Source organism: Rhea pennata, chromosome 14 (assembly GCF_028389875.1).
Source record: "Rhea pennata isolate bPtePen1 chromosome 14, bPtePen1.pri, whole genome shotgun sequence".
NCBI classification, from domain to species: domain Eukaryota; kingdom Metazoa; phylum Chordata; class Aves; order Rheiformes; family Rheidae; genus Rhea; species Rhea pennata.
In genome coordinates, this window is record NC_084676.1 from 20,936,823 (window position 1) to 20,956,863 (window position 20,041).

Sequence of the window (20,041 nt, forward strand, 5' to 3'; positions counted from 1 at the left end):
TGGTCTCTGCACACTGAATCAATCTTAGAAACAAGGTACGCGGGGATGACAGCCAGGGTCTTACAAAATGAGCCCGAGGAGGAGGATTTCGTTCAGTTGATGACAAAGGCTTTGTAATTTGGGATAAGGTAGGTCGTTGCTCTGGGCCGCAAGCGAAGCGCTTCTGATACCGATTGGCTTTTATGGGAGTTGGAAGTATTCAGTATTTTTAGGGTTTGTTCTCTTAGTCATTCCTGAAGGTAGTAAGGCTGTCCACGTGACACCACTTCTCTGGCTGGCTCCCTGCTCGCCAGGTACCGTGGCTGGCGTGGGGCTTCTCGAGGGCTCGCTCGCCGCGAGCGGTGCGCCGGGTCGGCTGCGCTGCGCCCGTCGCGGGCGTTCCCGGCGGCCGGGCGGTTTGCGGCGGCGGCCCCGCTCCGGGTACGCGCTTCACGGCCGGCCGCGTTGCCTTCCTGCCCAGCCCCGGCTGCCGGGAGGCGCAGCCTCCGCTTCCACGCGGGCTGGGGGCTTCGCGGGGCTGCCGCGGCCGCGCCGCCTCCGCCTCGCCTTCCCACGCCCTCCTGCCCGGCGAGCTGCGGTGATCCCCGGCACATCACGTGCGATACAGTTTGTACTTGTTCCTTCGCTGGTGTCGCGTTTCCAGTGACCTTTTAAACAAAGAGATCCGTGGGGTTTCGCTCTCCCGCAGCAATGAGGTAATGTAGCCGGCTCCCTCCCCGCTCCGTGGGCTCGGGGAGCCGCGTGTCGGAGCGGGCCCCCGCGCAGGAACAGCCTCGGCGCTGCGCCTTTCAGAGCAGGGCTTTCAGCTGTCCTCTGCGGTCACTGGGAGAGCGTTTCCGGCGTGGAGGGAGATGAAGCTTCCCTGTGTATGATGCACAGGGGAGACTCCCTGAATTCGGGAGTGAAGTCCCTCCTCGTCCTCAGCTTTTCTTTCCTCCTTCCGTCCGCCCCGTGCGCTGGGGCCGTGTCTGGGCGCTGCTGCCTGGAGGAGCGCCCGTGGCTGCGGGGTCTCGTCTCGGGCTGGCCCAGCAGCGCGTGGGTGCGCTGCTCCGCTCCGAGCAGACCTGAAAACTCCTCCTCCGCGCGCGCAGCTCCGCTCGGCCTTCGAGGCTGTTGATAACCTGTTCTTACGTTTTCATTCAGCAGTTTAGATTGTCTCGGTTTGATAAGCTGCTACAGGAGTTGAAAGTTCTTATCTGCTTCTACTGCTTTCATTATTTGTTTGTTTTTCTGGAAGCAGAAAAAGCTATCAGACTTTTTCATTTTCGCTGCATGCTTACTCATAGCTTCTTAAATGCAGGCTGTCACTCACAAGAGTTGAAATATTAAGAAAATTCAAATTTCCTGTTTGGTCTCATATGGAAAAATCTCTTTAATTTTCATATTGAAAAATGCTGAAAATATGCTTTCTTGCACCACATTTGCCATGCTCTGACCTGTCTCATGCTCCTGCACATCCATTCAGTTCAGAACTTGTTTTCTTCTGATGACAAAATTCCCTTATTTATTCCCATGCATCCCAGAATAAGGCATAGGGTTTGCAGTGTCTAAAGGCTCCAATGTCTGATGCAGCGTCGGGTAATGAGTCAGCAGGCTCTTCGTGCTCTTTGTCACGAGAGTTGGTGTTTGTGTATTTTGGGCTTCGGCTCCACCCCGGGGTCCTGGTGCCCGGCCCCGGGCCGTGTCAGGGCTCCCTCGGTGAGCCGTCCTGCCAGGCTGTGCCTGCCTCGCCAGGCATGGACGCTGCCAGCAGGTGCAGTGTAGGCGAGCTCCAGCGTTCAGAAACACCAGTACGTTAGGTCAAGGAGCAGAAGTGGATAAATACTGTTGGTCTTTTGCGAAGGGAAGTCTGAGAAGATCCTCTGAGAAATCTTCCTCGTCCCAGGCTCTGCACTTGAACTACTGAGATACCCAAAATCTGAGGAGCCACCCTTGGAGGCTGCTGATCTTTACGGAAAGCCCGTGAAGATGAAGCTGGCTGCAGCCAGCGAGAGCTGAATGCAGCCGCACGTTGCTGGTATGAGCAGGACGTTGTTTTAGCTGCAGACGTCCTACCTGAGTGTTAAGCATGTGGTACCCTGTGGCATTATCCAGACAAAAACCGAAGGAAGCGTGATGTGTGGGGTGCATTTGAAATGCATCACAACCAGGAAAACTGTTCTGCGCAGCGAAGTGCTGCAGCGGCCGCTTTGGCAAATGAAGGCTGTGGGAGGAAGTGCAATGCCATTTGCGATGTAAATGGGTTTTTAATTCAGTTTCACAGCCTCTCCCCTCATGCTATTAAATAAGTCTGACTTTGAAGTGAAGCCTGAAGAGCTGGTATCTGCGCAAAGGCGGAACAAACGTTTTCATTTTATCACCTTTTTGACTGGTGTGTGTGAGAACCTGGCACATGAGCTATCAGTATTGTCCTTCTAGGACCTTGTTGCTTATATGAGAGTCCAGTATCAGGTTTACCCCAACTGAACGGTTTAAATTTCTTAATGTTTTACTGTTGCAGCTTAAGAGGCAGAAATCCGCATGTTTCCTTGCTGCGTATCTCCCTAGCGCAGCTAGAGCCTTTCCAGCGCTGTCCAGCTGGGATACCTGTTCCTTAAGTAGCAGCTTGCTTTAAACTCAGCGTGAAGCTCTAGTCCGGCGAGAGCGCAGCTGGGGTCTCTGGTCCCCCGAGGAAGAGCCGTCCCGTTCCAGCTGGGCGGGAGCCCTCGGCCGCCGGCGTGAGTGCCGCTGCGCTTCCTTAGGCACCGCCGTCTCTTCCGAATCGCTTTGTCTCTGCGCAACGAGGAGCCTTGTTCGGTGTTTTGAAAACGTTTGGCATTGGATGCTGAACATTTTCTTTCTCAAATGGGGTGATGGTTAAGTGGTTTCCTCTTCCCTTCAAAATGAGTAAACTTCCAAACCACTAAGCTGGTGAGTATTGACTGACTCACCAATGGGATTAGTGAAGATCAAATACATTATGTCTGGTTTACTTGGACATAAGCTGCTTGCAAGCCCGAACATACTGCTTCTACTGGTTAAACTGTGTTAAGCTCTCTTGTATGTGCAGTATGTAAACTGCCTATTTGCTTGGGGAGTAAAATTAAGAACAGGGCTTAATTCATTGTTCCTTGTCCGTATGTGCCACACATATAGTAGAAAACAGGTCAAAACCGTGAGTAGGAGAGCCTCTGTTAATGTTTTATTTTTTGAGAGAGGATCAGCTCTTATCAAGGACCGAACAGCTTTTGCAGAGAGCGTTACTGCAGCTTACGTTCTCCTGCTGAATCAACCCTCCCAGACCTTATCTGTTGTTGAGGACTTAGTACCAAAAAGAGCTACGTGCTCTGCTGAACACTATCTGTAGGTTGCTGGCTGCTCCTGAAGTCGAATTGCTCACCCCCCTCTTGCACCATGAGCAGCCTCGTGCCCAGCAAGCAGTTATCCTCCAGATTGGGTTTCTGCTGCTCTTCTGGAATTCCTTGAGCTTTGCCGGGGATGGAAACTGCAGTGTCAGAAGTTCTCTGCTCTAATCCTTTTGATGGATGAAAACCCACAAGTATTCCTGCAAAGAGAGCCCTGATAAACATTTCTGATCACGTTGGAGTCTTGCAGTTCCTCTTGCTGTGCCTGCGTTTCCCCGTTGCCAGGGATTCTGCCCGCTTCCCTCACGTAGAAATAGCTGCGCTGCGGTGCTAACGCATCTGAAAATAACTTGAAAGGAAGCAGAAGAAGTAAACCAAACAAACAAAACAGAAACCCCGGTTGGTTTGCTCTCTGGGCCATCTCGCCGCGATCGAGGCCGATGCCCCGTCCCTGGGTTTTGTGAGAGCGGCGCGGCAGTCCCTCCGCGGGAGCTGCCTGGAATCCCAATGAGGCCGGCGGCGGCTGCTTCTCCGGAGCCCGGGAGCACCGGCCTCCACCCCGCGGAGACCCACAGCCCTGCTCGCCAGGCTTTTTGTCTTTTGTACTTCTTGGCTGCGAGAGAAACTGTGATATCTGGGATGGAAAGCGTGACAGCTTATACCCAGATGAGGCAGAGTAGATTGTCAGGCCGTTCAGGACCTGCAGGAAAGTGTCGCTGGCTTTCGCTGTCCGCAGCACAGTTCCTCTGTTGCGCACATGCACGGTTGTGCCTGAAGCTGGGAGCGTGCAAATAGTCTCTGCTTTAAGACCATCATGACCTTAGGCAGAGTAAATAAGTAAGTTTTAACTCTGTAAAGGACATGGAGCTGCATTAGCACTGCTGTACAGTAATCTTGGCATACGGCTGAGGTTGGGGAAATGGGGTTGTTAGGCTGGCATGATCGTCTCGGGGATAAAGGTATTTATGCCCCGTATTTATGAAATTCTTTCTGCAGCTGCAGGTGCCTGCTGCAAGCTGGCTGCTGGGGCTGGGGGAAGCGCGTGTGGGGATGGGCCCTTGGAGCCTGTTTGGTTCGCGCGTGGCGTTCCCCTGCCCCGATACGAATGTGGCTGGCCCCAGCAGATGAGCTGCCTGGGCAAAACTCAGAGGAAGAGCTTGACATCCAGCGTCCCTTGCTCTAAAGACACCCTTGAAACGCAGGTTGATTCTCGGGGCATCGTCTGCTTGTTTATTGATCCGGGTTAGGACCTGCAGGGACATCCGTGGAAAGGCTCGATGGGGATCAGCCCCCGTGCTGCCAGCTCGGCTAGGAGAGAGGTCGCCTTCTCCTGGTGTCTCTCTCCTGGGAGTTTTGTCTTTGCCGCCCTTGTTTTCCTTCCTGCAGTTCCCTGACGGTGTTCCCTTTCTCTCTGCAGGCCTGGCGTGATCACCATGCAGGCGCTCTCCGAAGAGGACCGAAGGCTTTGGATGGAGGCGATGGACGGCCGGGAACCGGTGAGCAGAAATACTAGTGAAAACTGTTGGAGAGGAATGCGGAGAGCTTTTCCTAGCCCGGGGCAGATTGTTTGCTGCAAAGCAGCCTGTCACGCGGCGCCTGCCAGCCGGTGTGAGAACTGTATCCGTGGGGCAGCTCACACAATCTGCCAAGAGAATAGTTTAATCCCTTGGTTAAATATTTGAGGTAATACTGTATCTCCTGTGCTTGGATTGCTCGAAGGTGCGGTGGAAAGGAGGAGGGCAGGCTTAGCCAGCACAAACATGTTGCTGTGCTCTGCTATGCTAAAAGGAAAATATGGCAAAAAGAGCAGTGGAAGAAAATACGTTGTAGATTTCCAGGGCTTTTTTTGAGTCCTGCAAATCATCTGGCAGCGGTTTCTGGGTCTTGCAGAGTATTGCAGATTTAGTGTGAGCTGGGGCGCGCAGCCCACTTCCCTCTGACTCGGTGACAGCCTCCGCGTTCCTGTGCCTGCTCCTGCTGCACCAAAGCTGCGCCGGCCTCCTGGGCGCTGGCAGGGAACAGGGAGGCTTTCAGGCAATCCGGAGGGGTTTTCCTGTGTATGCACGTGCTCTCGCCCAGTTTGAAGAGCTCTGATTCTGAACAGGCTCCTTCTGACATGTTTTGCTGTGGGTGCCATGTGTCGGCGATGGGATCTCGGATCCTTTCTGAGAGGTCGGTGGTGCAGTGGCAGCAAGCACAAACCCGAGGAGCAGCCCTTGAGCACAGCCTGAGGTCAGCCTGGGGGCCCCAGTGCCTTGGCGTGGCCAGAAGCGTAGCAGGATGCAAAGAGAAACTTTGTGGATAGTTGGAGCAGCCAGAGTTGTTATGGGACAGTCTATACGTTTTTGGATTAAGTGTCTGTTCTCCAGGGCTGAAGTCAAGCCCTGGTGATCAGCTGAGAGCCGGCAAGGAGATCGGGCTGTCCTGGCCCGAAGCAGCCCCACTGCCACAGGCTGGTCCTGATTTGAGCAGACCCCCCAGGCTAGTCCACTGAAGTGTTTGTCAAAAAAAGCTGTTTGTTACACCAAAGCGACACATGGATTGTCCAGTGCATGTTTTCAGGCACATGCTGTTGTTAGTCAAGTAGCTCACCTTTGAATCATCTGCAGCGGTTCAGAGGTCTGAAAGGCAATGCAAGTTTGAAGGTGCTGCAGTGTTTGCAGGTAAAGCATTTCTCTATGGACTGCTATCAGGTCTTCAGCTTTGAACCACAGATTCATAGATTAATTCAGGTGGAAAGGTATGTTGGGAGATTTTGCGTCCAACTTCCTACTCAAAACAGGTTTCTCAGAGCTGTATCCAGTTGGGTGTTCAAAACGCCCATGGAAGGAGCCTGCAGAGTCTCTCTCGGTTACTTGTCCATCCTCCTGTAGAGGACTTTCTCCAGATATCCAGCCTGACTTTCTCTAGTTTCAATCTATGCCCGTTATCTCTTGTCCTCTCATCGTGCCCTGCTGTCAGGAGCCAGGCTCTGTCCTGGTGCCTCCTTGTAGGAAGGCTGCTCTCAGGTGCCCTGGAGCCTTTCCTCCTCCTCCATACAGGTAAGCCCTGCTCCCTAGGAGGATACATGCCACGTAGCATGGACCTGCCAGTGATGCTAATCACACCTCTCTGCTGTGCTGATCCCTCCCTGCTGCGCAGCTGTGCTGCTGGGACAAGGTCACTCAGCTGCATCTACGGACACATACCATTTCCAAGAACAGGCATGGTGGGAGCTGCGTACATAGAGGCAAAAATGAACCTGAATTGGTGCTGCATACCAAGAACTAAGGACAACCCTGACTTTCTTTCTCTAATGTTTGTTGAAAAGGAACCCTTGCTCAGCAGTCAGCCTTCTAGACCTTGGCTCTCGCCCAGGTGGCCTTTTCCTGGGGCAGCCCTGGGGAGATACTCCTGTGCAAGTCATACCAACCCCTCCAGCTCCTGCATGTGAGCTATCTTTTTCCCTCTTAAACCAAGCCCTACTTGGCATCTATGGTGGCACCTACAGACAGGACAATATTTTCTTTTTTCTTCAGTGACAAAGTGTGCATCCTTGCACATTTTTGTGTGTAATCTAAATTAAGAGTTGTCCTCCTTTAGTCTGTTCACCTACTTCCCATTGCCTCACCGCCACTGAAGAATGTTGTGGTAAGGATGTGAAACACAGTCCCCTGCAATTGCAGCTGCATGAACACAAGCACTCAGTTGCATTTTGATCAACTGATTTTGTCAGGATTTGGCACAATAGCAGGGCCTGTCTGTCGGGATCGGGTTGCAGAAGTGCGGCCAGTGAGTTGCAACCGCCTCTGGTCGGAGGCTGGATTTTTTTCGCTTGTTTGTGAAGTGCTGTACGTGCGAAAGGTGCTGTGAAGCAACAGCTGCGGGACTGCCTGGATGAGCCTGTTTCAGAAGCTGGTTAGGTGAACTAGTTCAAAACTGCACAGGTCCTCACGCTGCCGCCTGCGCGTTTCTCTGGTCGTGCCCATCAGTGTTTCTCCCCTATCATGCCCATCAGCATCGAGTAGCTTGCTCATCCAGCACATCAAGGGATGTTGCTACTCATTCATGCAGTACCTCGGGGCATTTAAATGCTAAAAGCATTCAAAGCTGGCCTTCCAGGTGTGGCACGGGAGCCCCTGGGAATGAAGCCCAGGTGGAAACGGATCCAAGAGGCATTTTAGTGAGGAAGCTGGTGTGTGTTGACAGGCAGGGTAGCTCCTTGTCCTCAGTTATCCTCCTTGCTCCACCAAGAGTTGCAGGAAATCACGTTTTTGGTCTCTTTTGTTTGGGTTCTTATCTCACAGCATGAGGGTGTGAGGTGTTACCTACTCTGCAGAGATTTCCTTGAGCAATAGACAGGGATGTAACCTTTGCACTCCTAGAATTATCCATTCTAGGCTTTGAATATATTTTTGTAACCAAAAAAAAAAAAAATCCTACTGGAAAGAATGTGTCTCTCTTCGTTGATCAGGACATGGAGTGTGGGAAAAATTGGCATGCTGGGGACTGCAATTTTATGGTAAGCTCAGGCGCTAGATTAAAGTGGACTGGAGTTTGTTTCTTAATTATAATTTAAAAACTAAAACCAAATGTTGCATTACGTTTTAGTAAGATCTAAACATAGAATGTGGACTACATTAGCCAAGACATTTGTCACAACTTGAAAAGATTTATTATATATCTTACAGTCAAAGCAGTCTCCAGATAGCTATCATCAGTCTGTTAACTCTTACCACTTGTTATTAATTTGGCTCAAAACCCTGTGTTAACTTTGTTTTTCTCTTCTATGTTAGAGGCTGGAAACAGGAGAAAATGTTAGCTCCGTAACAGAGCAGTTGCACTCATTTTCGTCAAATTATTCAGGATAAGTTTCCAATGTCCCCCCTGCCCTGGTGATGCATTTTGTAAACGTATGTGGTGGAGCCCAGGGTGATCCTGAAACCTTGTTAGAGCCTGAGTCAAGAACAGTTGTGTTGGCTCATGGGGCTGCTGGGGTAGTTTGTGGGATCAAGAGAGGCACAAATTAGGCTGTTTGCTTTGTGGCAAAGAACCGAACAAGATAAGCGTTTGAGCTGGTGGCTTTGCATGCCAAGTCTGCAGCGAGCACGCACGCCAGCCCCGAGAGCGATCGCAGCGATTGCCTTCCAAGCAGATCGGTATTTTGGGAATGATTCTCACGTCAGCACAAGCAGACGTGTGTACTAGTTTTTGGAAGCGTTCGGAGCCGAAGAATGTTTATCAACGAAAAATGAGCCCAGCAATATAGGAGTAGGCAGAGGGTTAAGAATATGAAGCATATTAGATCGTGTCCCTGTAAGCTGTATTAATCCATCGTCCATAGCCTTGATTAGTGCTGGAGAAGTTAGTGTTAAATGGCAAATGCAACATCCTGAGACCCTGACGGAGGGAATAAGACATGGCTGGGCTCTGAGCAGTGCTGTTTTGGCACTCGCATCGTGCTGCCCTTTGCTCGATTTGTTTTGTTTTGCTTTTCTATTCTTTAAAGCAATACAAGTCTATAAAAATGGAGCAAGCATTTCACATAGGGGCTGGTTTTGCTAACTCTGAGAAGCTGAATGCACCATCAGTGGGGACGGGACAGCCAGCTCCGACCCATGTTTCGTGCCCTCTCCGGGGAGGAGGCAGATCTGAAATGCAGACACACCACGGCTGCTCTCCCCTTCCCTTCTTTGATCCCCTCACCCCCCTACAATTCCTTAGTGTACTCCGTAGGGTTGTAAGGGCAGGAATGGGTCCCTCAGGTGTGCTGGGAGGCTGGAGGGTGGTCGTTGCGTAGAGAGGCAGCGGTGCAGAGGCTCAGGACGTTGTCCTGGGACCTTGCAGAAGTCGGGCACGGTGGGCTGGGAGGGACCAGTCGTGTGACTGAGTCCCTGGTGACGAGGCTCCATCCTCTGCGAGGCAGATGGGGTTTCTGCTCCCCTTCTGGAGGATCTCGCTGCTCTGACGCCTTCCCTCGGCGCTCCAGCTGCCCCGGTTTGCGCACGTCCCGTTCGTAGACGTTTCCCCCCCGACGTGCTCTCCGGGCTCTCCCCTCCCGTTGCTTCCGCGGGCTCCGGCCCGCCTCGTGCAGGTAGAGGCTGGGACCGCTCGGGGTGGTGACCGTGGCCCTGGTGCTTGTGCGCTGGGTGCCGGGGACTCGCTGGTCCCCTTCCAAGCAGGGCTGGGCCCTGGCGCAGAGGCGATGGCGCTCGCCAGTGCTGGGCTCTCCGGGTCAGAGCCGAGTTAGTGGGAGCCCAGAGGGCAAGATCCACAAAGGCGCTTAAATGATCTTTGAGGCGTCCTGGAGAGGCAGAAGCCCTCGCTGGCCTTCCTGCGGTGCCGAAGGCGGGCAGGGGTGTTCCTGCCCGAGCGCCGTGTTCTCGGTGGCGCGGGCCGAGTGGGTCGTCGCCTGCAAGCGCCCGGGCGAGCGCCGGAGCCGCGCTCAGCGCAGGCGCCGTCGCCGTCAGGCCCCTTCTGCAGGGCACGGGGGCAGCGAGACGTCTCGCGGAGACCACTCGCCTTTTGCTCGTCCCCTTCCCCAACGCCGCCGGCGAGGGCCGTGCGCCGGGGCGCGGGAGCGTGCCCGGCCCGGCCCGCGGTCCGGGTGGGACGGGGCAGCCGCCGCTCCCGCGCGGCTGCTCCGCGTTGCCGTGCGAGGGTTTTTCCCGGAGGACAGCACAAAATGGAGAGGGACCCGGGGCGCTGGGATGTCGTGGGGGCCGCTCTCCACTAGATGGCAAGCTGAGACCAGCCCGCTCATCGCACTTGTGCCCGGGGGAGCAGCAGCGTCGGGCTGGTGGCCGGGGCTGCGAGAAGCCGGGCCGGGGCCGCGCCGCCCCGTGAACGCGGCTCGGCAGCGCCCGGGCTCGGGCGGGCGTTCTCCCCGTTTTGGGTTTAAGTGTGTTTTGGAAAATGGAAAACTGATGGGTCTGGGAGCGACTTTTCAGTCTGAGACGTGAGCGCCGGCGGAGCGCTTCTCCGCGCCAGGGTTTCCCCCGGGATCGCCCCTGCTCTCCGCGAGCCCGTCGCTGGCGGCCGGCGGGTGCCGGCTCGCGGCCGAAGCGGGGCGAGCGCTCTGCCGGGCCGCGCCGCCGGAGCCCGTCCCGTCCCGTCCCGTCCCGTCCCGCGGGATGGGCCCGGCGGCGGCTCTCCCCGCGCCACGCCGCCGGCCCGCTCCCCGCTCCGGCTCTCGCCGGCGCGCGGGCGTTCGGCGGGGCCGCGGCTCCTTCGCCCTTTCTGCTGGGGAAACGCAACGCGGCGTTTTCGTAGCAAAGCCCCAAGGACACGCAGAGCCCAGCCGCGCGTTCCTGCCCGGCGCAGCGCGCCCTCTCCTCCCGCCTCCTCCCCGCATACTGCTGCTGGGAATTCTTCCCAAAATTGTTTTTCATTTTCCTTGTCTAATTATACAAAATGGTGAGAGATTAATTTCCCAGTGGAAATGATGTCTTTTGAACTCAATCCAGTGCTTTCAGCCTCGGCATTCCTGTCATTTTGGCTCATTCAAAAAATAAATTAACTTGACGGGCTTCAATCACAGCGCCCGAGACGCCGTGCAGGGACGGCTGGATACCAGCTCCACCAATTCCCAGCCTTCTCGTATTCCAGCATAACTAACTGGAAGCTGCAAATCTGTTTTATCGTTTTAATTCATTTTATCTCTGGCTCCTCAGAGGTCACTTGCCTGCTCTATATTGGTTTTTATACTGCACTCATTACCAGCGCATCTGACTGTTTCCAGCAATGCTTTAAAACCCTCTTTGACTGAGACGAGGGCCGATGATTTATGCTTAGGATGCAGTATTTACAGCTGCTGCTACATCAAGATCAGGCAGGGGCTCAGGGACTAATCACTCAAGTTATCAATAATATCAGCAGTGTTTTTCTGCGAGAATGCTGGCTGTAAATTGAGCCTCAGACTGGCAGCAACTGAGAAATTGAATTATTAGAGATGATAGAAAAATCTTCATCCACAATTTCTTTAACTGCAGCTGGTCTTCTTTCGACTGGCTTCCCCTTGCCCGGGGAGCGAGCGGGCGGGCTGCGGGGAACGCTCGCTGCCTGTGCTTGTCCGGTGCTCCCAAGGGCTTGCTCCCTGCTGCTTTTTCCTTGCAACCCTTTCCGTGCTCCTCTTCCTGCTCCCAGTCCCATCCCATCCACAAATGTGTTTCACTGGGCCTTCCAGAGAAAGGTGGGTTGTTGCTTATGTTTTATCTTGCAGGTTTTCATGGCCTTCATCCTCTCTGGGTTTGCTTGCTTATAGCACGTTCTTTCTTTCTGCTCTAGTTTCCAGGACCTGGCTCCTCCAGTTGTTTCTCCATCCCACCATCTGTCTTTACTGGATGGAGCCTTTCCCCCCCTCTGATCCCCCCGTTTCTATTGTTCGCTTCTCCCTGTGCCTCCCATCTGCCCTCCTGGCCCAGGCTGCTTAGTGAACCCTCCCTGAACCGCGCGGCCGTCAGGCTGCACTCGCTCCCGCCTGGAGCAGCCGAGACGTCCGTGGCGGCGGCGCCTTTGTCTTGGTGGAGGGATGTCACGTACGAGCACCTCTCTGCTGGTGCTTGCGTCAAACAGTGGAGAGCCCGTGGCCCACGTGGGCCCAGGAGCGTTCCCGCCCGGCTTTTTTGCATCCCCCAGTTCCAGCAGTTGCTGCAGTTGCTTTGCCAAAAAGCTGGTTGGTTTTTGGGTCCTTCTCTTTGGGGACGAGGTGGTAAAAGGGGAGCCTCGGAGAATCAGCGCAGGCTTTCGGACTGGCGGATAACGCGTTGTGTTGCATGCTGGTTTGGTATCACACGCTCTCGGCGCTGCTCCCTCGTTTTTCCTCTCCCCTTTTATAACTTGTTTTAAGCCTATGGGTGATAACTTTACACTAAGATTGTAAGCTTCTATTTTGTTTCGTTCACTTAATGAAAAAAACTGACCTTTGTTTTGTTCACTTACTTCGGTGAGGTCCTAAGCCTTGACTTCAGGCTTTTAGGTATGGCTCCAATAAATGCTGCTTCAGATTTTGATAGCTTTATAAGCCAAAATCATGGCTGCTTCAAGCTGTGAGGTTTTTGTCCTTTGTTTAACAGACTGTTTGGGTTGCAAACAGGAGAAAATACTGACAAGCATTTGCGATGTTAAAGGCAGAAAAGCGCCCTCCCTCCCCACTGCCTCAGCTGCCTGCGCCTGCAGCGTCAGCCCCTCCTGGGAGGCTTGTCCTCGTCGCCGTCCCTTGGCTCGTGCTTGGGAAACGGAGGACGGGCGCCTGGCTTCGTGAGCGAGGACTCGGCGTGCCGCGGCGCAGCCCCGGCTCGTCGCCTCGCGGGCCGATGCCCGCGGGGGAGCGAGGGCTGGGGCGTCCCCGCCGCGGGGGCGTCGTGCCGAGCGTGCCGGCTCTGCCTTCGCCTGGGCCCGGGGCGAGGCGGCCTGGCCTCTGCTGAGGGTTGTTCAGGCAGACGGTTCAAAAATCGTCCAGAAATTCAGGGAGCAGCTCCCTGGTGCGGGTACAAGCCTCTCCGCCGCTTTCAGTAGGGTGTTTGACTACTTTTTCCACTCTAAATTAAAAATTGAAGTAGATGGTTCCTTGCACAATCGGTTGTCAAACAAACCACTTCCTTCATTTCTTCCTTTCCTTGCTCCCGGCGTTTCCTGCTGCACGGGGATCTGCTGCCCTGCCCCGGCCCCACCGCGGCCGCGGATCCCGGCTCGTTCCTCCCCTCCGTCGCGGCCGCCGGCAGTCCTGCCCCCGGGAGCGCTTTACCCGGGGCTCTGGCCTCTCCGCCGCCGCGCTGCCCCGTCCGCCGCGCCGGGCGAGCGGCCGCTGTGGACAGGCTCCGTGAAGCTTTAGGCACGTTAGTTATTCCAAAAATGTGTTTTTCTAAACTAGCTGACCCTCAGTTGCGTTGCTCGGGAGAGCGGTGTGTCGCTCTCGTGCGCTGCACCTTCCACCCGCCCTCTGTTTCGCGTGTTTGCCTTCGCGCCGCGCCGGGCGCTCGGTTTCCGTCCGGCGTTTGGACGCGGTAGGCTGGCGGTGCGACCGCGGCGGCTCTCCCGTCGGTCGACCCCGCTGGTTTTCTGCCTCGGTAGGGCGCGCAGCGGTTACGTAGCGCGGCTGAGCCGAGCGGCGCGGACGGCTGGCGAGGCGCCCGGCGGCCTCGGTCTGGCGGCCCTGGGGAACGCCCGCGCTTGCGATAAACGCGGGCTTGTTTTTAATTAGACCCATCACTTAGGTCAGCGCAGAGGCACACAGGAGCGAGACCCGTGCAGAGGATCCAAGCCCCTAGATGGCTCACTCTGATTTTTATTTATTTATTTTTTTAATCAAGCTTCGGCTCAGCGTCCGTTCAAGGTTGAAATCCGTGCTGGAAGTGAGGAGGGGCAGTGCCGGCTGCGGCGCCCGAGCTCTCTGCAGGGCAGGAGGGAGGCAGGGGAGGAAGGAAGGACGGACAGAGCCGCCAGGGACCCCGGGCCACCCTCTTCCAAGTGAACAGCCCTCGCTTCGATGACATAAAGCAGAATTTCGCAGCAGGTTCGCGCTGCCCTGCCAAGTCTTTTGCTTTGGAGTCGAGGCATGTTCTTCCCTGCCTTCCCCTGCAGGGTGGTTTGCCGTGGCGTGGGCTGGGAAAGATCCTGCTCCTGTCTCTGTCGCTGCAGCTCGGGGAGCAAGGGAGGTTATTTCTAGCCACAACACGGTGAAGCCTCGCTCTGAAAATCCTGCTCCGAGTACGAAATCTGGCTCCCGGACAGGAATAGAACAGGGCTGATAAGGCAGAGCCAGCAACGAGGCCGATTTCGTCAAGGTTGCCGGGTGTCCCGCGTTCGGCAAGGAAACACGCCGCTTTGCGCGCGAGCTCCCTGCGCCGGGCTCCGCTGGCAGCCCGCTCCGGCCGGGCGCCGCAGCCCCGCCGCCGAGCTCGCCCGCTCCCGCTCCTCGCTTTCCTCCCGTCTTCCTTCCTTCCTGGGCCGGGCTGCGGGAGGCCGGCGCGCGGGACGGGCCAGCCCGCCACCCCTGCCTTCCGCGGCGCGTGGGCTGGCGCCTCCTCCAGCGCACGTCGGACTAGGCGATCGGCAGCGGTCGCTGCCGGCCCCGGCCGCCGCGCGGCCCCCACCGCCCGTGGGCCGTACGGGTGCAGGTGGGGCACGCTGGGGGCTGGCTGGCCTTGCGAAGGCCCGTTGTAGCAGCAACGCGGAAAATCCAGGACGGAAACGCAGTCATTGCCGCACGAACGTGGAACTGAGGAATAACGTGGCTGGCCAGAAGGAGCAGGCAGCCCGCAGGCTGGCCCTTCTCAAAAGGCCGAGAAAGAACTGGCACCTGGCAGGGGTTTAAGGAAATGATTAGGTGCCTCCTTATGCTGTTCGCAGTCAGAGAAAATGTGCTGCCTGTGTATGCTAAAATTAAGCTTGAAAATGTAATTTTATCGCTTTCTTTTTTTCCCCCACCTTGAATTGCTGTGAAATAATGGAGTATTTGGCAGAAGAAACAAAGCAAAGCGTTATTATCTTTTAAGCTGAAGATGTGCTAAATAATTCACTGGGGTTTTGCTCTCTCGAAATCCTTTCTGAGCTACCAAAGATCAGCATGCAAGATCTGTTGTCACTTGCAGTTTCTTTGCTACGGGACATCAGAGAAAACTTTTGTGCGCTACCGAAGTTCTAAGTGAATCGAAGAGTTCGTCTTTGCTGGCTTCCTCAGAGCACCTGAGCGTGGTGCTGCGTCCCCCAAGCGGCGATTATTCGCCCAAACCTTTTCCTTATGGTTGCTGCTTCTCAGGCTTCTGACTCTCTGTACAGGATTGGGAACAAATTCTCCAGAATAGATCTCGATGCCCGATAACTTTGGCCTAAGTCTTGTCTTAGCAAATCTGTCTGGCTGGACCCCGATGTCTGTGCCGCTTTTCCCTCCGTTTCCCGTTTTGTTTATGGAAAGGCTCCAAAACCCGCAGGGAGAACGTCCGAGCAGCCCCAGCCCCTGCCTTCTCGAGCTGCCCTTGGGGAGCTGGCAAGCTGGCTGGGCTACCGATTGTCAGGGCATAGAATGGTTTCTATTTATACATTTTTGGCTTGTTCATCTTCTGAGCTGAAAGTTGAAAAACTTGTTCATGGTTGTTTTGAGGATTTCTGAATATGAATCACAAGGAAATTGCATAATATTGCAGCATTTCCTTCTATTGCTCACTGCTTTAAAAACATTGCACTCCTCCAGGGAGCCCGAGGAAGTCTGGCAGGACTGGCCCGTTTTGACAGCGTGCTTTAGTCTAAATGGAAGGTCTGGGTTGAAGGGTAAGTCCCAACGCTAGGAGGAGAAGTGCAAGGAAGAATCTTCCATGTCAGGGCAAGGACTAGGTGGCTGAACAGGTCTTTTCCTTCTCAAATGGAGAGCCTTCGTCTGGGAGTGCAAAACAGGACCGCTGATGCTCTTAATGGTTAAGGCTTTCTGTAAATCACCACTATCTCCCACCCCTGAGAAGTCGGACAACTCCTTTCTCTAGTTCCTAGCCCTCAGGGCAAAATCTAGTGTCAGTGTCTGAATGTGACCTGTTTGGGGAACTGTGGTGGACACTGTCACGCTGCCAAGGGTTACAGCTTATGTTGTACCATTTTGCATTTTAAATGCAAAACTGCTTTGAATATCAAATGCAGTGTTTTCTTACAAAGGATGTGCAATTGCCACATGCAATTGCCATATGAAAGACACACATGCAATTGCAATATGAAAGTGTAGTTAATTTATCATGGAAGTTAATAGACATTATGGCTATAGTGTGAACACTGAAATGAGGAAATAAACATAAAATTACTCAATATCTTCTTTTACTAGTTCCACACCTAAACCCCCATCTACTTCCTTTTTCCTTTCTGTTACCCACAACTTCCAGTTTTATCCCAGGCAGCCCGCAGGCGGTCAGGTTTTAGCCGTTTGCTCCTTGCACGTCCATGCGTGCCATTGGTTTTGCACAGGGCTGCAAAACCAGTGAAGCAGATTCTTGTTGGCTCCCCGTGCAAGCAGGAATGGTGCTGGGCTATGGATGGGGGCTATAGCAGGCTTTTTGGTTAAGCTCATGTTTTGATTAGCCACGTTTCTTGCTTAAATATTTATGGGTAGTAATTAGAGAATTGAGATTTGAGGGGGCGAATGGGTGGGTACAGTCTGCATTACTTCTGCCCGCGGTTGGGTCCACGCGAGGGCGGAGGTGTGAATTAGGGGAATATAGGTGGCAGAGGTTTGAAAGGGATCCCGGGGCTGCAGAGGAGGTGGAAAAACTCACCTTCGCAGCAGCGGCTCGGCGGCGAAGTGGGGGGGCTTTGCTTTCCGAGGTTCATTAGTGCACCCATGACGATCGCAGGCCTGCTAATGACCTGTATAAAACTGCTTCCTCTGCAAAGCTTAAGGTAGCTTTGGTGAAATATTTTACCGGGAAGGACTGATTTTTTTTTTTCTTTGTCAAATTGTTTTAAATACTGAGTCAATAACTGAACACAGTGTGAATATTTTATGGGTGTATTTTAATTTAACTTTGCAGGAGATTTTCAAAGTAATCATAAATCAGGAATCTCTGTAAAGCTGTTTACTTAGACTCCTGGTTCACTTACAGATGAATCTCAGAGCTTTTTAAACCAGGTCACAAAAGCCTTGTTTAATCCTCCAGATAGAAATGATGCTGCAGAAGTCGAGCAGAAGTAGCTTCCCCTAAAACAGCTATTTTGTTCTGGGCATTTAACCACCTACAGTATGAATTTAGGACACTAAGGTGTCCAGCTCTGCAAATTTTGTATTAGACTTATGTACTTTTTTCTATTAACTTCACTTCTGAAGCTTGCTCGTATAGCTGCTTTGGCTGTGAAGATGCGCTCGGGATGCGAGCGCGTGCTGTCGAAGTGAGCGGTGGCAGCGCTGCGGCGCGGGGCTTTGTCTCCAAGCTAGTCCCTAGCCCCGGTTTTGTGCGTTTTATCACTTAGCCTATTCCCACACGTGGTGCCTGGAGCGCTGGCCCCTACCTCCGTGCAAATGCGGTCTCCGTGAAATTTCCTAGCCCCTTTCAGAGAATAATACTGGAAAGTGAAGGAAGCTCCTTGTTTTATGAGAAGCTTTTTGGATTTAAATGAGTTTCCTCCAGAGTGTTTTAACAACAGAAAAATGGTTTGTATGCATATGGATATAAAACACACATATCTAATAAACATGCTGCTTTTTTTGTCATACTAACATATGGATCCAGTCAGTTCCAGCTTTTCTTTGAAATGATAGTGAAACTGAAAATCTCTCCAAAAATCGTTAAAGTAACTTAGATAGTTTTTGACATCAGCATAGTTAAAATATAGCCAGCACTACCAAATCTTTTCACATTTAAAAAACCCCATGGGCTGTTGTTTTGCTTAATTAATTGTTTGAAACCGGCAGTCCGGCTTGTGCAAAACTCAGTCGCAAACTCTCAGCGGTTTACTGCATTCTGCAACGTTCTTGTATTTTTCTTTTTTTCGTAGAACTGCTTCCCGAGTCACAAGACTGTGCGAAGATTATGTCTTTGCTTTGTTGTTTTGCACAAGCTAGGCTTGCCTGGGTGCCGAGCCGTGAACGGAGCGGGGCGGTGGCTGCGCGGGTTGCTGGAGGTCCCCCCGACTCCTCAGAGCTCCTCCGTACGAGCGGTTCCGCGGCGGCCGGCTGCGGCGGGCGGGCGGCCCGGCTGCCGGAGGGCGCGCTGCGCGGCGGCCCCGCGGCCGGGCCCGGGGCCCCGGCGGGTGCTCGGCTCGCTGCTGCCGGGCGCGACTTGGCTGCGCTCAGCGCGTGGTTTTGCCAGTGGGGCAGATGACGGCCCGGAGGGCCTGGAAGAGCGTTGCTCTTGGACCTCTTACACACAGAGCCCGTTTACAGCCCTTTCTTCAGACTTGGAGACTTTCGCTTACACTGAAAAATCTCTCTCTTTGGAAGGCTTGAGGCATTACAAGAAAAGGGCCTGTTTGTAAAAGTAATGTTTTTCTTGGAAAATGAAAGGATATCACAGAAGTGGGACTTGGTTGAAACCTTGATGTTGTAGAGCGCTGTTAATGGATTAACACACTGACAGAGGATGAAAGGTTTGTCCTTAATAAGATGGATGCAGGATGACAGTGTCTCCTTGTTTTATAGTTGCATAGTTGACCTCTGCATGAAATTTCCTTTTTACTGTGTGTGCATACTTTACAATTGATGGCATACAGATACCGCGTTTCCTTGTCTGTCCTTTTCCTTTTGTTTTCTTTAAAAGAGCTATCTCTGATGATTAACAGCCTCGCTGTTGTTTCAATTAACCAAATTGGAAGAGCACTCCGCAGGCAAACAGATTTCCCCCGTAGCTGCTCAGCTCGCAGCGGAACGCGAAGCCGGGCGATGGGTCCCGTCGGCCGGGGACGGCGGAGGACGCTTGCTGGAGGAGGGCAGCAGATGAGGGACGTGCACTAGAGAGCAGAGCTCTGAGCCCCGCTTGTGGGGTCTGTATTACCGACTCAGGCGCCTGGGCTTCCGCTCCCGGGAGCCGCAGCGGAGCGCGGGGTTTGGCGGCTGAGCGGCATCCTGAGGAAGGCCGTGCTCCTAGGAGTCCCCGGGAGCGAGGAGACGTCACAAGCTCTTCCCCCGTTCCCTCCAACTAGTTCTCGAGGGTGGGTGCTGCCACTGGAGAGGAAACAGCGTTTGGGAAAGGGGACTTCATGGGCAGGCCTGCCGGACAGCGCCGCGGGCCGAGGAGCTCCTGTTTATTTTCTTCCCTGTTTTCTCTATTTTATTTTTGTGATATAAACACTGTTCCTGTAGGAAAACGCGCTTGCTGACTACAGCTGGTTTTGATGCTGAATCATCCCCCAGTTTCCAGATGTGGGATGAACAGAGTTTTTCCTGCAAGCAAAATCTCCACTTTGTCTTGTGTTGTGTGCCTAGATACCTTAGGAGGGGGAGAGGGAAGGTGTGCTGTGGAAAATGTTATAGAAGATTGGCTATTAGCATAAAGGGATCAGTGTCTCTGCCTAAACCCTCAGTTTGGACTTGCACCATTAAATTCACGGCTCCACAAATCCTTCCCGCGGTGGCAAAGCTGGCGTAAGCAGCTGCTGCCCACCCTCGACCCGCGCCAGCACAGCTGGTTGTGGGCCTGGCCCCGAACGGGATCCAGCAATGGACCTGGGCTAAAAATAAACCTGCGAGAGGCAAACGGAGAAAAAGAGATCTTTAATGCTGATTAAGTTCCCTAACTTAGCTCGCTGCACCGCCTGGCAAATGCAAGCGAAGGAACAGCACGTTGCCACCCAGGAGGTGCCCGCGAAAGAGCAGCCCAGCATAGCGGAGCCTTGGTGGTCTCCCAGCAAGGCTGGTACACTGGCTTGTAGCGAGGAAAACCCAGGAATTGTGTGCGTTTTTGACAATCTCCAAGGCAGGCATCTGTTTGGGAGGTAACAGAGGTTGCAGAAGCGCCTCTTGCCCGGCGCTGGCTGCCCTCGTGTTTCCTCGGGACGTGGGAGCCCGGGCAGGGGCTGCTGGCTCGAGGGTGAGAAACGCTCATGGTTTTCTTCTGCAGAGGGGGGCAGCTGCTGCAGGTTATGTTGGTATGTCTGCTCCAAAGCGTCCTCGCTGTCGCGTCAGCGAGCCAGAGCCTCCCTGCGCGTGGACTGCCCCAGAACGACGTGGTTTCTCTCGCCCTGATTTTCTCCCTGCCGAACCCCGTTGCAGCTGTGCGCTCAGGTCAGCAAGGGTGCTCGGGCGCCCG

The 20,041-nt window shown here is 53.9% G+C and overlaps 1 protein-coding gene across 4 annotated transcripts in view; it reads left to right on the forward strand.

Moving 5' to 3' along the window:
- ARHGAP26 (Rho GTPase activating protein 26) overlaps positions 1-20,041 on the forward strand; it is a 157,469-nt gene that overhangs the window by 67,235 nt on the left and 70,193 nt on the right. For all 4 annotated transcript variants that reach the window (XR_009959932.1, XM_062587664.1, XM_062587665.1 and 1 more), the window contains exon 11: positions 4,762-4,840. Coding sequence is in view for 3 of the 4 variants with exons in the window: in XM_062587664.1 (XP_062443648.1) it covers positions 4,762-4,840 (79 nt within the window). In the remaining variant the exon portion in view is untranslated. The remainder of the gene's footprint in view (positions 1-4,761; positions 4,841-20,041) is intronic.